The following is a 22,548-nucleotide window of genomic DNA, read 5'->3' as shown; positions in this document are numbered from 1 at the left end:
GTCTAATTTAGTATTGGGTTATGCTTGAAGGAAAATAAACTAGCTTATTGTGAAAAGAGAATCTTTTTATATGGATTATGCTATTGAAAATGTACCCACAGTCTTCTGGGGAAGACACATAAACCAGTTATGTAAAAATGCAAAGGTATTATAAAAAAGATAAGGACAACATATTCTTCAGAGATTTAGAGGAAGAAAGACTACCAGGGGCAGGCATGAATAGGAAAGGCTTGTTATTCATAAGATTATAGAATTTTATAGTTTGAAGCAAACTCACAGTTATGAAACTCACCCATTTAAAAATTTTTCATACATTTTTGTGCTTTTATACAGATAGTACATGATTCTTGAAAAAAAGAAATAATATAGAAAATACAAAACAGAGACGATCAATATTTTGTTGAGCATCCTTCCAAATCTTCCCTGATGAGTGTATACATGGAAATAGAAATATAAACCGTTTTATATCCTTCATTTAGAAAATGAAGAAACTGAAGTTCAGACTCCTTGCATCCTCCACCACCTTTCCCAACAAGTGTCTGGAGAAAAGATCATTTGAGTTGTACCTTGGGGTAGAGAAAGAAGGTGAATATATTCAAGACATAAATATGGTTATTGTTGTTTTGGCATAATTGTTTTGTGCATTAAATAGCAGGAAGTTTACAAAATGCAGAAGATCCAATTCTGAATAAGTCACAGTTCCTGCCTTGGTGGAAATCCATGAATAATTACTCAATTAAAATGTCTGTGTTATAGGCTGTACTATGAGAGCATTGTGGAGACAGACACACTTACCAAACTAACTTCTGTAATGCCAGGCGTGACTTTTTTGAGGTAGTTTTATCCAAGCTGAATCTTTCTAAAAATGAATAAGAACTGATTAGACTTAAAGATAAAAGAGATAACCTGGGTCATTCCAGAACTGTAAATGGTTCAACACATAAAGTGCAGGAATAACAAGATGAAACATTTTATAAGAGTAAACTCTCGAAAAGCTTGACTCTGAAGCTAAGAGAAAAATTAGGGCAGTTGCTTGGATTGGGGGCGGGGGTGGGGGTGAGTGTGACAGAAAATGTTATGAACATGGGCATGAGCTAAACTTGTTAACAAAATGATACCTGGAGTCTCCAACTAAAATAAACACAGAACCCAGAAACTAGGAAAGGTGAGGAAGTGCTAGGGACTGAAGCCATTCAGATATCTGAAGATTATAATTACAAATGAAACATATTTAGATGCTGTTTACGGTCAATTACTAACAAAGCATTATACCAGTTTTTTAAAGTCCCCAGAAAAGAGAGGTTGAAGTTCTAGAAAATAGGTGGAGGCAAAAAAAAAAAAAAAAAGATTAACTTTAGAAGAGATATACATTATCTATGGAATCAGAAGGCAGATAAGGAGAGTAAGAATTTTTCAGTTTGGGAAACATTAGGGGGAGGGAGTCAGCTTGGCTTCCTGCATAATTTTGAGCCAGTTCAACCTTCACTTTCTGTTTTTTTTGTAAAGTAGAAGATTGTGGAGCTAGGGAGAGGGAACATGTGGTTTAGAAAGTTATTGAAATCATCAAAATAGTATAAGTTGGGGAAATAGAAATGAAATAATGATGTATATTTCAAAGATGTCTTAATCACATTTCCCCTTTTATTATAACTATCATAATTCTAAGTGTAAAAATAAGATAAAAATTATATTTTAAACTATAAAAACACATTATACAGAAAAATATAGAAAGAAATAAGAATTTGTTAATGTTCATTTTATTTTTAATATTATGGGTTTTCAAAATTTATGATACTTTCAAGTATAAAATATACATAAATTTTGTTAAGAAAAAAGCAGCTAAGTTTCTAAACATTTTCACATCATCCTTGCTGATAAGTTACAGAAAAAAAGTTTAGTTTTGAAAGAAAATGGCTAATAATATTACATCTAAACAGGAAAGCATATCATGATATTATATTTCCTCAGTCATCTTTTGTAGCTTCCATATAAATTTTTTATATGGAGTGAAAAAAATCAAGATAGGAAGTTGCAACATTGTTACATAGATTAGCAGATTAATGCCCACACTTTTCACATGAACTCCATTAGCATAAGCTTAAGTCAGTAACTTTAAAACCATCCACTGTCAAGGAAAAATATAAGAAAAGAAAAAAATTCTAGAGATGAAAGGGAAATAGGAAAGGGAAGAAACAGAGAACAGATTAAAACAAAATAATTTAGATGTTTTTGCTGATAGTAAGTGAAATACTTGAATTTGCAGATGTACCTGGCAAATAGGCTCTTAATAAATGTTAATATATATATTTTCTGAATGGATGTTGGGTAAATGCCTTGGCTTCTTACATAAAAGAGAAAAATAGCAGCAAATCTAGGATGAAACTGAATTTTAGATAGCCTGTCCAGTTTCAGTTTGATTATAAATGTCCCATTGTAAATATTACCTCCAAATCTATACAAAATGAGACAGAGTCATAGATTTATCCCAAAGTCATCCTAAGGTCCTGAGGAAATTGTCTGAATGTCAGAAACCCTGAGGCAGATCTACTCATTCAAAAACTGTTTAATCCTGTTTAATTCTGGTCCACACATTCTGGGGATCTGATTATTATTTTAGTAGTATAAGGGTAAAATTCAGTGATGAAATCTTAGCTATAAGTATAAGTACAAAGTTCCAAGCAGTGATTACCAGACCTCAACTTGGCCACAGATAGCATTTCTACTACTCTATCTAAATCTTATATGGCAAAGCAGAACAAATATCCACATAAAAGTTTCCTTATTTGCAAAATCCTCATGTTTTTCTAATAAGCAAGATTAATGCATAGAAATTTGCAGTTGATTTTAATAAATTAGACTCTTTATTTAAAAAAAATCATGTCATTTCTTTGCTTTAGAAAATAAGAACTAAGAAAATGGTGAATAGGCACTATGCATATCTCTGCAGGAAATGGTGATAAAAGAAATCACCTGACATTTACTCTTCTATTTACTGAGTCGACTTCATAATCTTTTGAAGTATGAATGTAGCTGATAGCTCAGAGCTATGTACCTAGTATAATATTATGTTACAATATAATATTATGGTAGTAATGTTATCATTATGTTTGAAATGACACTTTTAGGAGTTTGTACTGGTAAAAATGCACACTTTGGGGACTAAAATAAATTTATATTATGTCACTGAAATTAAGAATATATGAAGTGTATGGAAGTTAGGTGATAATCAACTGGTTATTTATGGGTATAGAAAAGATCATTTCTGCAGAAAATTATAAACTGGGCATACTACTTCGATTTTGATTAAATATAACAATTACTCATTACTTTGTACCTCTATTTTGAAAAAATTATGACTTACGTAGCAGTGGTTGCTACTGAAAATAATATCATAATATTTTTTTGGCCTGGAAGCTGAAAGGAATTCCGTGGGACCAACCATGTGATAGCAACCATTTCATAGTCTCAACTACTATTTAATTAATATTGGATATTTTCTGAAACCACTCAGAATCGTAAGAGACTGAATTGATCTTTAGCTAAAACCTTTATGATATTTATAATTCTTTTAACCAGATTAAATAATTTGAATTAACTGTGCCTTATTGAGTAGTGCTCCTCAAACACTTTTGACCACGACCCAGAATAAGCAATAATCTCACATTGGTATCCAAATACACACCCATGCATACACGGACACCACAACATAAAGTTTCATAAAGCATTACTTACCTCTGCTGTACATGAAGTATGACAATATTTCTATTCTGGTCTACTTCATTTTCACTAACTTGTTGGTGACCTGTAATTTGAAAAATACTGCATCTCTCTTGAAAGATGAGGTACTAATTTATTCTCACACTCTGTGAAGAAATACCCAAGACTGGGTAATTTATAAAGAAAAGAGGTTTAATTGACTCACAGTTCCACATGGCTGGGGAGGCCTCAGGAAACTTAAAATCATGGCAGAAGGCATCTCGTTACAGGGTGGCAGGAGAGAGAATGAGTGCTGAGCAAAGGGGGAAAATCACCTTATAAAACAATTAGATTTCATGAGAACTCACTCAGTATCATGGGAACAGCATGGGGGTAACCACCCTCATGATTCAATTAGCTTTCACCAGGTCCCTTCTATGACATGTAGGAATCATGAGAACTACAATTTGAGATGAGATTTGGGTGGGAACACAGAGCCAAACCATATTATTATGCCCCCTGCCCCTCCCAAATCTCATGTCCTCACATTTTACCCTCCCAACAGTCCTCCAAAGTCTTAACTTATTCCAGCATTAACCCAAAAGTCCAAGTCCAAAGTCTCATATGAGACAAGGCAAGTCCCTTCTGCTTATGAGCCTGTGTAATCAAAAGTAAGTTAGGTACTTCCTAGATACAATGCGGGTACAGGCATTGGGTAAATATACCCATTCCAAATGGGAGAATTTGGCCAAAACAAAGTGGCTACAAGCCCCACAAAATTCTGAAGTCCCACGGGGCAGTCATTAAGCTTAAAGTTCCAAAATGATCTCCTTTGACTCCATGTCTCACATGAAGGTCATGCTAATGCAAGAGGTGGGCTCCCATGGCCTTGGGGAGCTCCACCCCTGTAGCTTTTCAGGGTCCAGCCCCCCTCCCATCTGCTTTCACAGTTGGTATTCAGTGTCTGTGGTTTTTTCAGGTACATGATGCAAGATGTTGGTGAATTTACCATTCTGGGGTCTAGAGGATTCTGGGCCTCTTCTCACTAGGCAGTGCCACAGGAGGGACTGTGGTGGGGTGGCTACAACCCCACATTTCCCTTCCACACTGTCCTAGAAGAGGTTCTCCGTGAAGCCTCTGCCCCTGCATCAAACTTCTGCCAGGACATCCAGACATTTCCATACATCCTCTGAATTATAGGCGGAGGTACTCAAACTTCAATTCTTGATTTCTGTGTGCCAACAGGCCCAACACCACATGAAAGCCACAATACTTGGGGCTTGCACCCTCTGAAACAACAGTCAGAGCTATATGTTGGCCCCTTTTATCCACAGCTGGAGTAACCTGAGGCACAGGGCACCAAATCCCAGGCTGCACACAGCAGGGGAGACCCTGGACCTGGTGCATGAATCCATTTTCCCCTCCTAGGCCTCTAGGCCTGTGATGGGAGGAGCTGCCATGAAGGTCTCTGACATGCCCTGAAAATATTTTCCCCATTGTCTTGGTGATTAACATTCTGCTCCTTGTTACTTATGCAAATTTTTGCAGCAGGCTTGAATTTCTCCCCAGAAAATGGGTTTTTCTTTTCTACTGCATCATCAGGCTGCAAATTTTCCAAATTTTCATGCTTCACTTCCTCTTGAATGCTTTGCCACTTAGAAATTTCTTCCACCAGATACCCTAAATCATCTTTCTCAAGTTCAAATTCCACAGATCTCTAGGGCAGGGCCCAGTCTCTTTGCTAAAGCATAGCAAGAATCACCTTTATTCCAGTTCCCAACAAATTCCTCATCAACATCTGAGATCACCTCAGCCTGGACTTCATTGTTCATATTGTTATCAGCATTTTGGTCAAAGCCATTCGACAAATCTCTAGGAAGTTCCAAACTTTATCTTACTTTCCTCTCTTCTTCTGAGCCTTCCAAACTGTTCCAACCTCTGCCTGTTACACAGGTCCAATGTTGCTTCCACATTTTCAGGGTCTTTACAGCAGTGCCTCACTCTCTGAGATACTTGTTTAGTGTATTAGTCCATTCTCACGCTTCTATGAAGAAATACCTGATACTGGGTTATTTATAAAGAAAAGAGGCTTAATTGACTCACAGTTCCTCATGGCTGGGGAGTCCTCAGGAACCTTACAATCATGGCAGAAGGTACCTCTTCACAGGGTGGCGAGAGAGAATGAGTGCTGAACAAAGGGGGAAAGCTCCTTATAAAAGCATCAGATCTCATGAGAACTCACTATCACAAGAACAGCATGGAGATAACCACCATGATGATTCAATTACCTCCCACCAGATCCCTCCTACAACACATGGGGATGTGGGAACTATAATTCAAGATGAGATTTGGGTGGGGAAACAGCCAAACCATTTTAGATGGTTACAAATTTTGGAATTCACCCCAAAGAAGCACTGGTGCAGTTAATGTATATGAACAAATAGTTAAATGTTTATATAATAGTTTTTGTGTTTTTTGGTTTTTGTGTGTTTCCAGACAGGGTATCCCTCTGTCACCCAGGCTGGAGTGCAGTGGTGCAATCATAGCTCACTGCAACCTTGAACTCTTGGGCTCAATGTAAACTCCCTGCCTCAACCTCCCAAGTAGATGGAACTACAGGTTCACACCACCGCACCTGCCTAATTTTTTTTCTTTTTTATTTCGTGTTAAGACAAGATCTTGTTTTATTGTCCAGGCTGGTCTCAAACTCCTGGACTCAAGCAATCCTTCAGCCTCAGACTCCCAAAGTGCTGGAATTACATGTGTGAGCCACAATGCCTGGCCTATGTAACAGCTTTAATTAAAAATTCTGTTTCATTAATATAAAATATGAACTAATTCTTTATGATTCCTAAAAGCAAACAAAAAAACTCATGAAGCATGTAAAAACAGGGTATATAATAAAATATTTTCCTCACAGGCATCACAAAAAGTCAAGGTCATTGAAATTATTGCAAATTCTTAAGTCATTCCAACTTACAACACAGCTGCTTTTAAATCAATTCAATTCACCTCTACAATTTTTCTCCATTTTTGGTAGACATTTTTGGCTTTGAATATCTGAACTTTTAAAATTGAAATAAAACTTGCTGATTTGCAGTTAAATTATTTAATTATGCTGACTGCTAAGTTTTTGGGTTAACTTAATCTTTGTTTCTTCTCAACAGTGCAACCGTAGAATCCTAGTATCATAAATCATTAGTAGTTTAATCTTGGTTCTGTTTTTAAACCTTCTAAATTTTAATTTTGTCATTTTAAAAATAGATCCATAAAGAGTAAACAGGATGATGAATACAAAGAATATAGCATAGTTACTAGCAAGTAGTAGCCATTTATTAAATGCTGGTAAACGTCATTACTCTTGTTTTCAATTTCAGCTGAATTTTTATGAGCCTCTTTAGTGATCTGTACAGCTCATCAGATCACCTTCAACAAAGAAACAACCACACGTATATGCAATGTGATTTAGTATCTAGCTTTCTTCTGTATTTCAGTCTTTCCAAAAAGTAGCAATAACTACAGTAGTACCTGTAATTACTTTGTTTACTAACTCACCTCTCTGCTGCTACCAGAGATTACTAGAAATTTACCATGATTATGTGGCAAATGAACTTTGCAAACTGTATTTTAGAGAATCTGTAAACACATTTTGAAAATGTCAAAAAGCAATCTTATAACAGATATGTAAAACAATAATGTTAATATCATCATATAATATTTTCTAATCTTGAAAGAGAGTCAAAGATTCTAGGAGATATTTATTCCACTACCTAGGTGATAAGCCACATTTGGAAGGATAGAAGGTAAAAATAAGAAAACAAAAATGATAACAAGAAAGGCAACACTTACAAAAGCCTCCCTTTTTTTCTCATCAAAGCCTGTGCAGGGGTCGTGAAGCCCACATTTTGTGTCAGGTTGTCATGACAAATAATGAGTAGATCTCTCTTTCCAAATTTTTAACAATAGATTTATTAGAACATGGAAAGTCAGATTAAGAATTGGGACCAAAGCCTGTTTAACTTACTTGGTTTGATGGTTAATAAAATAGTTTTTCCACAGATGCAATTTACTCAGTAATCCACATATTTGTCTGTTCTTTCTATAACAAAAGATCAACATCACCTTATAAGGGGAAAGTGGGGAAAGGAAAGCCCTCGAATGTTTCTGTTTGTTACTAACTTGTCCCAGGGTCTTCCTGAAGAAGACACTAATTAAGGTAAAATAAAAATTTTGGTGTATCACCTTAGACTACTTAAAAATAAATGCCACATATTTTATACCATTATAGCAGCATTTTAATGTCTTCATTATTATCCTGAAGTAATTCTTTTAATTTTATATGACTCATTTAACACGTGTCTTTTGAAAATTAATCTCCATTGTCTTATTTGACTTATGGTAACAACGTAAGATTATTGTGTTGGTTGCTCTCCCTATCCATACTCCTGCATGCCTTTTCCCCTACCTTTTCAAGGGTCACACAGTAGGTAAGAGATTCAAACTAATCACAGACTACACCTTTCTGGCATCCTAAACAATGTCATAATACTATTTCTTACTTCAGGTGTGAGACATAGGTAAAAACTTATGGTATATCAAGTTTTATGGTCCAGGCTTCCTCATCTCCACCGGCCAGTTTTGCTAGGGAAGGAGAACTGGGAGAATTGAATGGGAAGGATAACTCCTTTAGTTAAAACACCTACATTGAAAACATATATGTCTTCCATGGTGGTAATATGTATCTATCATTCTTCTAACTCTGAACATATTACTGTTAAATAAATGCCACATTTAAATTTTATTTATTCTTTGGGTTGGCAGATTCTTGCCCCATATGTTTTTTTTTAATTTATTTTTCACTATTGCATTAGGAGGAGATATTCTAAATATGCAAAACTGACATATTCTCCTTTGTGTATTCAAAAATAAAAATCATATTTTTAATGTGAGAAGAAGTAAAGATTTAACAAAGTATTAACTTGTCATACATTTAATTTGTCTCCGAATTGCCTGGTTAAATTTATTCCTAAAATACTAAGCAATCCTCCAAAGCATGTAAGTAGGTATCTGCTCTTGTTGGGTTATTTGTGGAAGTTGTGTGGATGGAGTGGGTCTGATTTCATGTTTGTTTAAATAGATTTTTAAATTAAATATGTGAGCTTGGATAAATCTAAGAATTGATAAAAGATTAATAATGTCCTTTGACAAGCTCCAAATATCTTTCAATTTCATTATTATTACACACACACACACACACACGCACTACACACTATATATATGTATCTTTTAATTGAGTTTTTATTTTAAAAATTTATATATGAAAATTTTCAAGCATACATAAAAGTAGAGGATATAATATAATTGCTTTATATATTTCATACCAAACCAAAGCCTTTTTATTGCTGTATTCCATTTCTTTTTAGTAAAATGCAATCCAATTTGGTTAAAGGGAGCTGAGTTTTGAAACAAAGACTTTTGCAAAGCAGACAATTATATTAAAGAATTGCATTTGAATGGGTGTAGTCACTCATGCCTGTAATCCCAGCATTTTAGGAGGCCGAGGTGGGTGGATCACCTGAGGTCAGGAGTTTGAGACCAGCCTGGCCAACATGGTGAAACCCAGTCTCTACTAAAAATACAAAAATTAGCTGGACTTGAAGGTGTGTGCCTGTAATCCCAGCTACTAGGGAGGCTGAGGCAGGAGAATCACTTGAACTTGGGAGGCGGAGGCTGCAGTGAGCCCAGATCAGGCCACTGCACTACAGCCTGGGTGACAGAGCAAGACTCTATCTCAAGATAAATAAATAAATAAAACAAATAAAATTTGTAAATAGAGTGTTAGTAATTCCCCAACATGTGGGATTCATTTGTTTTTAAAGTCAATGTGAAGTCACTGCAGAGACTGCAAACTGGTACAATATGTTTCACAGTGAAAAGCTAAGGCCCATTTATATATTTGGAATCTGAAGTATTAAAATATTTAAAATATTTGATGAAAATTTTTAATTTTTTGAAAAAGTTTAAAAGTTATTTTCTGACAAAAACAACCATTTCAACATCATGCAGATTTTTAAAATTTAAATTAATAATGAGGTTAAGTATTGTAGAACATAGAAATATAAAATGAAAAGTAGTGACATAATATTGTAATGTTTAACTATTTAATCTAAAAAGTTTTCAGTCATCATTAATAACCATTCATCACTCAGATCCCCCAATTAAAAAATAAAGAAATCCATAAAATATCTACAGTGTGATAGAACATACCACTCATTAAAAAACATGCTAATTTAATTCTCTCTGATGTAATATGTCTGATGTAATACATATCTTAAATATATATATCACACATTGATAACATGGATTATTTTCACCCAAAATAGTTATCCTAGGGAAAGTTTGGCAAACTGGGAAATTGAAAATTATTTAAGTACTCTAACAGTGTAGAGACAGATGAAGAAAGCTTGTATAGAAAGTAATTCATAGAAGTCAGAATCATCTATACAAGGAAAAACATCTAATAATAATGGAAAATTATGTCCATTTGTGATGAAGCAGTTTGGGATTTTTTTTTTTTTTTGAGACAGAGTTTTGCTCTTGTTGCCCAGACTGGCCAGGCTGGTGTGCAGTTGTGTGATCTCAGCTCACTGCAACCTCTGCCTCCCGGGTTCAAGCATTTATCCTGCCTCAGCCCCTTGAGTAGCTGGGACTACAGGCGTGCACCACCACACCCAGCGAATTTTTGTATTTTTTTAGTAGAGACGGGGTTTCACCATGTTGGCCAGGATGGTATCGATCTCATGACCTTGTGATCTGCCCGCCTCGGCCTCCCAAAGTGCTGGGATTACAGGCATGAGCCACCGCGCCTGGCCACGGGAAATTTTTTTTTTAGTGCTGTGTTAGTTCATTCTCAAATGACTATATAGCTGCAACTGGGTAATTTATGAAGAAGAGTTTTAATTGCCTCACGGTTCTGCTTCTCCTTTAAATATCAGTTTTGACTTTAGGTCATTTCTTTGCTTAAGTATCCTGGTATAGGTTGTTAGAAGCAGCCAGGTCACTTTTTTTTGGAGTTGGGGGGTGGGGGCGGAATGGAGTTTTGCTCTGTCGCCCAGGCTGGAGTGCAGTGGCACAATCTCAGCTCACTGCATCTTCTGCCTCCTGGGTTCAAGCAATTCTCTGTCTCAGCCTCCTGAGTAGTTTGGATTACAGGCACCCACCACCATGCCTGGCTAATTTTTTTTGTATTTTTAGTAGAGACAGGGTTTCACCATCCCGACCAGGCTGATCTTGAACTCCTGACCTCGTGATCCACCTGCCACTTCTTGAATGCTTTGCTGCTTAGAAATTTCTTCCACTAGATACCCTAAATCATCACATTCAAGTTCAAGTTCCACAGATCCACAGGGCAGGGGCGCAATGTAGCGTAGTTGTTTGCTAAGGCATAACAAAAAATGACCTTTTCTCCAGTCCCCAATAAGTTCCTCATTTCCATCTGAGACCTCCTCAGCTTGTATTTCACTGTCCACATCACTATCAGCATTTTGGTCACTACCATTTAAACCCAGTCTCTAGGAAGTTCCAAACATATCCTCATCTTCCTGTCTTCTGAGCCCACACTCTCTCTTTTGCTCCTGCTTCCACCATGTGAGACACCTGGCACCCCCTTGCCTTTTACCATGATTGGAAGCTTCCTTATATCTCCCCAGAAGCAGAAGCTGCTATGCTTCCTGTACAGCCTGAAGAACCGTGAGCCAATTAATCCTTTTTTTCTTTATAAATTTTCCAGTCTCAGGTGTTTTTTTAGAGCAATACAAGAACAAAGTAATACAAATGCATTCTACATTCATTTTTTTTTTAACTAAAGGAAGTGATAGAGAAATAGAACATCTGATTCTTGGATAAAAATTGACAATGAGTAAGAGTTTTAATTCTTATTACAAGAGTAGGCAAAATTAGGAAATATGCTTTGAGACTAACATGTCAATGTTCTTTTCACGTAAGCTTTCTGTCCTCTGTTTCATTAGCGAGATCTGAGAATGCCTGTTCCTGCAGGAAGAAGGAGCACTCCTATGTATCTGGGCTGTAATGCTGAAGAGGGCCAAGTGGCTCCCTGTGAGTCCAGATAAAGGATATATTATTCAAGAGAAAAACTTGTAACTACTCTAAACTTAAGACAGATTTATTTAGTCAGCTGAGAATTCCAGAGACTCAGGCCGATACCTAAGAGCATGTTTAATTGCTCTAAGCCCCTGATTGCTGATTTCCTAATTTTATATGTATATAATGGTTATCAGTTCTGTAGAATAGTTTTATGGTAACTGACATTCTTTGTTAAAGCTTACTTTCTTACTTCTTTTCTTTTTTGGTGGGATTAGTTAGAAAATGATCTCAATACATGTTTCTGTATACATATGGATGTTTAGGCAAAAATAAAATTAGGTTCTGTGTTCTGGAGGTTATCAAAAAATCTACTATAGGTAGTTAAGTCTGGACTGTAAACATCAGGTTGTTAATATTTTAGCATATTAACACACTAAAATTATCATTGCTATATATGTTTCTTTAGCATCAGCATTTATATACAAATAAATATTTATATTTCTATTTTTGTCTTAGTTATTACGTTTCTCCTCTCTTTCAGATTATGCTTAGAGGATTCCGCAGCAATTCTCGGTACTGGACATATTCAAAATCTCCTCAACTTATATCCTCCCCATCTATTGCCTTCCAGCTTTAACTCAGTTGTGCTCCCTTCAAACATTTTACATGATTTGCAATGGTTACATGAACTCTGGGGAAGTGATATTTGCAACATCTCATACTTTATTCACTATGGCACTTTAGGAAACGAAACTGGGAAAAAGCTTCCAAAACATTATTTTAAAAAATGAATCTTATTGTGAAACTTCGGAGAAGTTTTCGAACATTGATTGTTCTCTTAGCTACCTTTTGCTTGGTGAGCATTGTCATTTCTGCCTATTTTCTCTACTCTGGCTACAAACAGGAAATGACACTTATTGAAACCACTGCAGAAGCAGAATGCACTGACATCAAAATTCTACCATATCGGTCAATGGAGCTGAAAACAGTTAAACCTATAGATACATCCAAAACTGACCCTACTGTCCTTCTCTTTGTGGAGAGCCAATACTCTCAACTCGGTCAAGATATCATAGCTATTTTGGAGTCCAGCCGATTTCAGTACCACATGGTTATTGCCCCTGGAAAGGGAGATATACCTCCTCTTACAGATAATGGCAAAGGGAAATATACTTTAGTCATTTATGAAAATATTCTGAAGTATGTCAGTATGGACTCATGGAATCGAGAGCTTTTAGAAAAATACTGTGTGGAATACAGTGTTAGTATAATCGGTTTTCATAAAGCCAATGAGAACAGCTTACCAAGTACACGATTAAAAGGCTTTCCGTTAAACCTTTTCAATAATCTAGCTCTAAAGGACTGTTTTGTTAACCCTCAATCTCCTTTGCTGCATATTACCAAAGCCCCCAAGGTTGAGAAAGGCCCTCTTCCTGGGGAAGACTGGACTATTTTCCAATATAATCATTCAACCTACCAGCCTGTACTTTTAACTGAATTACAGACAGAAAAATCCCTTTCATCCTTGTCTAGCAAAACACTCTTTGCAACGGTGATTCAGGATCTGGGGCTTCATGATGGAATTCAGCGAGTACTTTTTGGCAACAACTTGAACTTTTGGCTGCACAAGCTCATCTTCATAGATGCCATCTCCTTCTTGTCAGGGAAGAGGCTGACATTGTCCTTGGACAGGTACATCCTTGTGGACATTGATGATATATTTGTTGGGAAAGAGGGAACAAGGATGAATGTCAAAGATGTGAAGGTAAGCATATTTATAAATAACATAGAAATTTTTATTTCACAATGTGGTACTGATAAAATATTCCAAATATGATAGATTTCTAAAGTTTTAAGGTGCAGTAGAGTTGAAATCAAATAGCCGTTTAGAAAAATCTTGAACCAAGACTTAACCATTCTTTACACACACATACACACACCAGAAGCTTCAGAATGGGGCAGAGCTGAAATATATCCCAAAGAGTTAGTGAACTTAATCTCCTTGCCTCATTCATTGTTTATTTTTTATGTATTTTTTTTTTTTTTTTTTTGAACAGAGTCTTGCTCTGTTGCCCAGGCTGGAGTGCAGTGGCGTGATCTTGGCTCACTGCAACCTCTGCCTCCTGGGTTCAAGCAATTCTCTGCCTCAGCCTCCTGAGTAGCTGGGATTACAGATGCCTGCCACCACGTCTGGATAAGTTTTGTATTTTAAGTAGAGATGCAGTTTCACCATCTTGGCCAGGCTGGTCTTAAACTCCTGACCTCGTGATCCACCCACCTTGACCTTCCAAAGTGCTGGGATTACAGGCGTGAGCCACTGCACCCAGCTTCCTTGCCTCTTCTTAAGTCTTTCCCATCCCAGCTAGAACCACTTAGAACAGCCTCCCTTATTATAGTACATGCTGCAGTTTGTAACAGTGAAGCTAAGATAGTCATATAACTCTGTTTCTGGATTATTTACCCTGCCAAATCCTGCCAAACTTGGGTTTGAAAATTATGGTGTAAATAGAAAACGGAGAAACAGCACAAGACCTTTCTATAATCTCAAACAAGCATAATATTTGCTCATATGAAATGTTCAGATATCTGAAAATATACATATTAGCAAAAACAAATCAGTTTATAGGGAATGTGGTATTGGATTAGCCTCAAGTAGCTTTCATTATTATACCTATTATTTATTTATTGCATTATCTGGGAAAACACAGCAGTGTTACTGGTAGCACTTCTAGGTTTTGATCAATTGACTGAATAACAGATTCAGCCTGTAATTGCTACTAAATAAAAATAAAGCCAATATGTTACACTAGATTAGGTGCACAATTCTAAAGATAATCATCTTTTAAACAATCTTGATGCAGTACTCTCACCTGATCTTTTACTTGTGACTATCTCATCCTATGTATAACTAAATTTATTTTGTGTGTAAATAATTTTAGCAAACACATAAAAAATTACAGGACACAACTAAGAATAATAAAGGAATCAAAGAGTGTTAAGATGTTATCGATGTTTTTGGATCTTCTGTTAAAGTGTTTATCTTCCAAAGATAAAATTTGGATACTTCTTCAAAATAACAGGGTATTTTTTTCATCCTAAGACCTGATGGCCACTGTAAAGCAAAATGATTGAAAGCAGTAGAACAAGTTCACTTTTTAAAAACCTTCAAAGTATATGTGAACCAATGAACTCTGTTTTTAATAAGTTCCTATGAAGCACTGCTTGACTGTGACCCAAATATTTCATTTTGAGACTGTTAAGAACAGATAAAGTGACCACAATTGAGTTCTATCCAGATTTTTCTCATTTCTTCTTTTACTTTTTTAGTATGTATTATTCCCTTTAATTAGTATAAATGACAGTTTTCTTTTTATTTTGAAATCGTAGGCTTAACGAGAGGCCAGTTACTTCAAAACGTTCTTTGAGTGGTTGGTTCCTATCTTCACACCCTAAAAATATAGCATTTCCTAGTTTCAGGCTAAAGAACAATATGAATTAAAAAGTTCTTTATAAGTCTAAGTGAATTTAACCAGCTCAAATCCAACCATTTCACTTTTTCTCAATAGAAAAACAAATTGTTACTCACTGCTACTCAAAATAATATTCAAAAGTCACTGATGGCTATCTTAAGTGACATAACCCCAAATAGAATAACATAATTTAAAAAAGGCTTGAGCAATGTCACACATGGAGAGAGAATCAGAAAGGCTATGTGTGTGCATGTATTTATTAGTATGTGTTCATATGGATAGAATTGTATCCTACATATTGAGTAATATATAATATTTATTTATGTACACATATTAATTGAACTGTGCTTTTGAAGAAAATACTCTTTACTGCCTCTTTTGTTGTTATTTCTGGTTCTCCCTCAGAATTATTTTTATTTTTAATTTTTAATTGACAAAAACAATATATAGTTTTCATGTAAAATGTGATGTTTTGAAATATGTATAAATAATGAAATGTTTAGATACAGCAAAATGACATTGGAATTAATTATCCCAGATACTTATCATTTTTTGGTGAAAACACTTAAAATCTACTCTTTTAGTAATTTTCTTTTTATTATTATTATTATTATACTTTAAGTTTTAGGGTACATGTGCCCAATGTGCAGGTTAGTTACATATGTATACATGTGCCATGCTGGTGTGCTGCACCCATTAACTCATCATTTAGCATTAGGTATATCTCCTAATGCTATCCCTCCCCCCACCCCCAGCCCACAACAGTCCCCGGTGTGTGATGTTCCCCTTCCTGTGTCCATGTGTTCTCATTGTTCAATTCCCATCTATGAGTGAGAATATGCGGTGTTTGGTTTTTTGTCCTTGCGATAGTTTACTGAGAATGATGATTTCCAATTTCATCCATGTCCCTACAAAGGACATGAACTCATCATTTTTTATGGCTGCATAGTATTCCATGGTGTATATGTGCCACATTTTCTTAATCCAGTCTATCATTGTTGGACATTTGGGTTGGTTCCAAGTCTTTGCTATTGTGAAAAGCGCCGCAATAAACATACGTGTGCATGTGTCTTTATAGCAGCATGATTTATAGTCCTTTGGGTATATACCCAGTAATGGGATGGCTGGGTCAAATGGTATTTCTAGTTCTAGATCCCTAAGGAATCGCCACACTGACTTCCACAATGGTTGAACTAGTTTACAGTCCCACCAACAGTGTAAAAGTGTTCCTATTTCTCCACATCCTCTCCAGCACCTGTTGTTTCCTGACTTTTTAATGATTGCCATTCTAACTGATGTGAGATGGTATCTCATTGTGGTTTTGATTTGCATTTCTCTGATGGCCAGTGATGATGAGCATTTTTTCATGTGTGTTTTGGCTGCATAAATGTCTTCTTTTGAGAACTGTCTGTTCATATCCTTTGCCCACTTTTTGATGGGGTTGTTTGTTTTTTTCTTGTAAATTTGTTGGAGTTCATTGTAGATTCTGGATATTAGCCCTTTGTCAGATGAGTAGGTTGCGAAAATTTTCTCCCATTTTGTAGGTTGACTGTTCACTCTAATGGTAGTTTCTTTTGCTGTGCAGAAGCTCTTGAGTTTAATTAGATCCCATTTATCAATTTTGGCTTTTGTTGCCATTGTTTTTGGTGTTTTAGACATGAAGTCCTTGCCCATGCATATGTCCTGAATGGTAATGCCTAGGTTTTCTTCTAGGGTTTTTATGGTTTTAGGTCTAACGTTTAAGTCTTTAATCCATCTTGAATTAATTTTTGTATAAGGTGTAAGGAAGGGATCCAGTTTCAGCTTTCTGCATATGGCTAGCCAGTTTTCCCAGCACCATTTATTAAATAGGGAATCTTTTCCCCATTGCTTGTTTTTCTCAGGTTTGTCAAAGATCAGATAGTTGTAGATATGTGGCGTTATTTCTGAGGTCTCTGTTCTGTTCCATTGATCTATATCTGTTTTGGTACCAGTACCATGCTGTTTTGGTTACTGTAGCCTTGTAGTATAGTTTGAAGTCAGGTAGCGTGATGCCTCCAACTTTGTTCTTTTGGTTTAGGATTGACTTGGTGACGCAGGCTTTTTTTTTTGCTTCCATATGAACTTTAAAGTAGTTGTTTCCAATTCTGTGAAGAAAGTCATTGGTAGCTTGATGGGGATGGCATTGAATCTATAAATTACCTTGGGCAGTATGGCCATTTTCACGATATTGATTCTTCCTACCCATGAGCATGGAATGTTCTTCCATTTGTTTGTATCCTCTTTTATTTCATTGAGCAGTGGTTTGATTTTCAAGAATATGATACATTGTTACTATTAGAATCTTCTATAGGTTTCTTCAACTTGTTCTTCCAATCAAAATGAAATTTTGTGCACTTCAACCAAAATCTCTCCAACCTCCTCACTCTCAACCTCTGGGAACTACCATTTTACTCTCTGCTTCTTTGAGTTTAAATTTTTTAGACTCCATGAAAAGTGAGATTATATATTTATCTTGCTGTGCCTTGCTTATTTCACTTAACATAATGTCCTCTAGTTCATCCATGTTGTCACAAATTATAGAATTTTCTTCTTTTTAATGTCTGAATGATAATTCATTTTGTATATGTACCCCATTTTCTTTATCTGTTTATCCACTGGTAGATGCTTAGGCTGATTCTGTATCTTGGCTATTGTAAATAATGCTTAAATGAACAAGGAAGTGAAGATATTGCTTTGGTAAGTTGAATTCATTTCCTTTGATATATACCCAGTAGTAGGATTGCTAGATCATATGGTAGTTCCATTTTTAATTTTTTGAAGAATATCCATATTGTTTTCCATAGTGGCTATACTGTTTACATTTCCACCCATGTATATGAGGGTTCACCCTTCTCCACATCCCTGCCGACACTTATTATCTTTTGTCCTTTCGATAACAGCCATTCTAATAGGTATGATGTGATATCTCATTATGGTTTTGTCATGCACTTCCCTGATGATTATCGATGTTATTTTTATAAACCTATTGGTCATTTATGTTTTCTTTTGAGAAGTGTTTATTCAGGCCTTGTGCTCATTTTTAAGATAAGTTATTTGTTTTCTTACTATTGAGTTACTTAAGTTTGATATATACTTTAGTATTACCTCTTATCAGATATATAGTTTGCCAGTTTTTCTCCCATTTCATATGTTGTCTCTTCACTCTGTTGCTTCCATTGCTGTATAAAAGTTTTTTGTTTGATTCAATTCCATTTGTTTATTTTTCCTTTTGTTGCTTGTGCTTCTAGGGTCATATCTAAAAAATCTTGCCCAGACCAATGTCATAGAGGTTCCCTCTATGTTTTCTTTTAGTCACTTTATGGGCTTAGGTCCTACAATTAAGTCTTTCAACTATTTTAAGTTGATTTTTTTATATAGTGTGAGATGAGGCTCTAATTTCATGATTCTGCCTATAGATATCTAGTTTTCCTAACACTATTTTTTGAAGATACTGCCCTTTCCCCATTATCCATTCTTAGAAACTTTGCTGAAAATCTATTGACTGTAAATGCAAGAATTTATTTGTGTTCACTATTTTATTCCATTGTTCTGTGAGTCTGTTTTTATGCTAGTATCATGCTGTTTTGATTACTATAGCTTTGTAGTATATCTTGCTTTGTTTTGTTTTCCTCAAGATTGCTTTGGTTATTCAGGATCTTTTGTAGTTTCATATACATTTTAATATCTTTTAAAAATGTTTTTCTATTTTTGTGAAAAATGTCCTTGGAATTTTGATAGGAATTGTATTGAATCTGTAGATCATTTTGGATGTCATAGACATTCAACAATATTAATTTTTCTACTTCATCAATGGTGATAAGCTTTCAATTTATTGGTGCCTTCTTCAAGCCCTTCAAGCATATTTTGTACGCTTTTCTCTTGCTGCTTTCAAGATCCTTTGTCTTTGATTGTTGGCTGTTCGACTATAACATGTCTTAGTGTAGTCTTGTTTGACCTTCCTCTACCTGAATATTTGTATTTTTCCTTAGATTTGAGCAGTTTTATTCTACTATTTTATTAAATAAGCTTTCTGGCTTTTTATCTCTGTGTTTTTCTTAAACTTCTATAATTTGAATATTTCCCTCAGACCTATTAATGAATAAATATGAGAAATTTGACTGGAATTGAGAATTGAGAACTATTTACCTACTAGATTAATTATGTCCATAGAAAAAATATTCTAGTCAGTTTTTGCTTTTTCACTTTATTTTTTTGGATAAATGTGATTTTGTGGGAAACAATTTCAATTATGTGCCAAAAAGTTTTGATAGTCTCATATTCTTAATTCTCATGTTTTTTTTTTTCTGGTAGTACAACATTAACACACTGGTGCACAAAGAGAATTTCATCCTCCTTCAAACTCTACCCCAATCCTAGAACAATGGTGTTGCATAGCTGCTGACAATTTTCTGTATTACTCTGAAATAGTATAAAAGAGGTGTTCAATAGATATTTTATTAGGTATTTCATATATATTTCAATTGTATGAAATACCTATTTGAATTTGAAATTCAAATGTCATCCCTATTTCAAGGTATGGAAGAGGTATTCTGTTCCTCAATAAAACAAATTAAGGAAGGTAGGAGTGTTATGGATAAAAAATCTTGGTTATGTTTGTAATTGGACTCTTCCTTGGCCACTCCCACAATTAGACTGGAATAGCAAGAGCATTAACAACAAATTCAGACATAGCCTTATCCGCAGCACCACCTCAATCTATCAATGTGTGTGTGTGTGTGTGTGTGTGTGTGTGTGTGTGTGTGAAGGCATCCTTTCATTTGAGCCCAATTTTCTATTTTGAATAGAGATTCTGAATCATACTGTTAAAGAGTAAGTACTTTTAAGGCAAAGAATTTTAATTTATTGAAAAGAATATGAGTTTATTTTTATTTTCATATTTTTATTTTTTGAAATGGAGTCTCGCTCTATTTATTGCCCAGGCTGGAGTGTAGTGGCACAATCTCAGCTCACTGCAGCCTCCGCCTCCTGGGTTCAAGCAAATCTCCTGCCTCAGCCTCCCGAGTAGCTGGGACTACAGGTGCACACCACCATACCTGGCTAATTTTTGTATTTTTAGTAGATACAAGGTTCCACCATGTTGGCCAGGCTGGCCTCAAACTTCTGACATAGTGATTCACCCTCCTCGGTCTCCCAAAGTGCTGGGTTTGCAGGCATGAGCCACCGTGCCCGGCCAGAATATGAGTTTTTTGACTGAAGTTAAATGCTCATTATTTCTAATACTTAGTTATGATTGGCCTAAGCTATCTACTATATATCTTTTTTTTGGAGAATTATTCATGCCTTATCTCATTTTATCATTCTCTTCTCCAACTAATGCCACTGAGATAAAAATCAATGTCCTTTTATAAGGCAATAAGAATTAAATTCAGTTTCAATAACTATCATTTGTTTATTAATAAAATTTCACTGTATACCTAAAAACTCAAGATATATAAGAAAGATTACTAATGTATATAAGCTCCTAGAAACTAATTATATTTTTAAAGATGGTGAAATATTATCTATCAATTAGGTCAGAGACATGGTCATGTTTTGACCTGTTAATATACCTGTGGCCCTTAATGCCATCACCCTCCTCCCATCCTTCACCCTCCAGTAGGCCCCAGTATCTGTCATTTCCCTCTATGTGTCCATGTGTTCTCATCTTTTAGCTCCCACTTATAAGTGAGAACATGTGTTTTGTGGTTTTCTGTTTCCATATTTGTTTGCTAAGGATAATGGCCTCCAGCTACATCCATGTTCCTGCAAAGGATACGATCTCATTCTTGTTTATGGCTGCATAGTATTCCATGGTGTATATGTACTATATTTTCTATATCCAGCCTACCATTAATAGACGTTTAGATCAATTGCATATCTTTGCTATTTTGAAGAGTGCTGCAATGATTGTATGCATGTATGTGTCTTTGTAATAAAATAATGTGTATTCCTTTGGGTATATATACAGTAATGGGATTGCTGGGTAGAATGGTAGTTCTATTTTTAAGTCTTTGAGGAATTGCCACACTGTCTGCCCCAGTCGTTGGACTAATTTACATTCCAACCAATAGTATATAAGCATTCCTTTTTCTCCACAACCTCTCCTGCATCTGTTATTTTTTAACTTTTATTTTTATTTATTTACTTATTTAGAGAAAGAGTCTCATTCTGTCACCCAGGCTGGGGTGCAGTGGCAAGATCTTGACTCACTGCAACCTCCACCTCCCAGGTTCAAGCAATTCTCTTGCCACAGCTTCCAGAGTAGCTGGGAATACAGATGTGTGCCACCACACCCAGCTTTAGTAGAGATGGGGTTTCACCATGTTGGCTGGGCAGTGACAAACCAGCACGTTGTGCACCTGTACCCTAGAACTTAAAGTATAAGAATAAAAAAAGAAAAACAAAAAAAAAGAAAATGATAAGGTTACTATATTTAAGAAGGACTCTTCTATTAGTAATGTAAATATCTGAAAAAAATTCCAGTCAAAATATGTTTAAGAATTAGCACGTCATTAAACAGGAGACAGATTGCTGTGAACAGCAAAGAAGAAATCTATTATAAAATAAAATCTTAAAATTTGATTCCTAATTTGAATAAGGGTTGGATGAGAAAGGAAAAAACCCTCAAGATTACTAAGTTTGTGTCTTTAGAAAATAAGACATTATTTATCCTATGAACATTAGTACAGAAGATGAGAGGCTACACTGGTAAATGAAAGTATTACTTTTCTATATTTTATGATAATAAATAAGTTTGTTGTATTTGGTAAACTCGTAGAAAAATCTGTTTTTAGAATATTTCATACCTCAGACTCAATGCATTATGAATCATTTTCAGAGTTAGAGATAAAACACAAAGTATGGTTTGTGGTAGATGGAATCCAGATTTGATGTGTATCAGCCAGTATAGATTTAGTAATGCAAAGGAGTCCAGGCAGCAAGAATTGCGTGGATGACCCAGCCAGGCAGTCAAGCAAGCAGTATGTGAAAGTTACTGGCAGTTTCTAGGCGGGTGACCCAGCATGCAATCGGCAAGTGTAGCCTAAGAGCTGGGCAATGGCCCAGGCTGGCGGGAATGAGTATATATCAAAGATATTCGACAGTGGAGAGAAGGTACCAAATCTCTGGATTGTTTTATGGGCAGCAGTCATCTTGAGAAAAACAGCATAGACAGCAGTGGCTTACTCCTGGAGGAAATATGGGATTGAACAATTATGTCACAATGTGGAGTTTGACATAGGGCACACGACAGAGAATG

At 35.6% G+C, this 22,548-nt stretch overlaps 1 protein-coding gene across 1 annotated transcript in view; it reads left to right on the top strand.

The window, feature by feature from the left end:
• The window catches only part of LOC129035136 (bifunctional heparan sulfate N-deacetylase/N-sulfotransferase 4), a 291,019-nt gene that overhangs the window by 24,059 nt on the left and 244,412 nt on the right, over nucleotides 1–22,548 (top strand). The window contains exon 2 of the mRNA XM_054485287.2: nucleotides 12,341–13,564. Within this exon, the coding sequence (XP_054341262.1) occupies nucleotides 12,587–13,564 (978 nt within the window). The 5' untranslated portion in view covers nucleotides 12,341–12,586. The remainder of the gene's footprint in view (nucleotides 1–12,340; nucleotides 13,565–22,548) is intronic.

The sequence above is a fragment of the Pongo pygmaeus genome, chromosome 3, assembly GCF_028885625.2.
Source record: "Pongo pygmaeus isolate AG05252 chromosome 3, NHGRI_mPonPyg2-v2.0_pri, whole genome shotgun sequence".
In the NCBI taxonomy this organism is placed as follows: domain Eukaryota; kingdom Metazoa; phylum Chordata; class Mammalia; order Primates; family Hominidae; genus Pongo; species Pongo pygmaeus.
The sequence above is the reverse complement of the archived record's forward strand: the minus strand, read 5'-3'. Positions and strand labels throughout refer to the sequence as shown.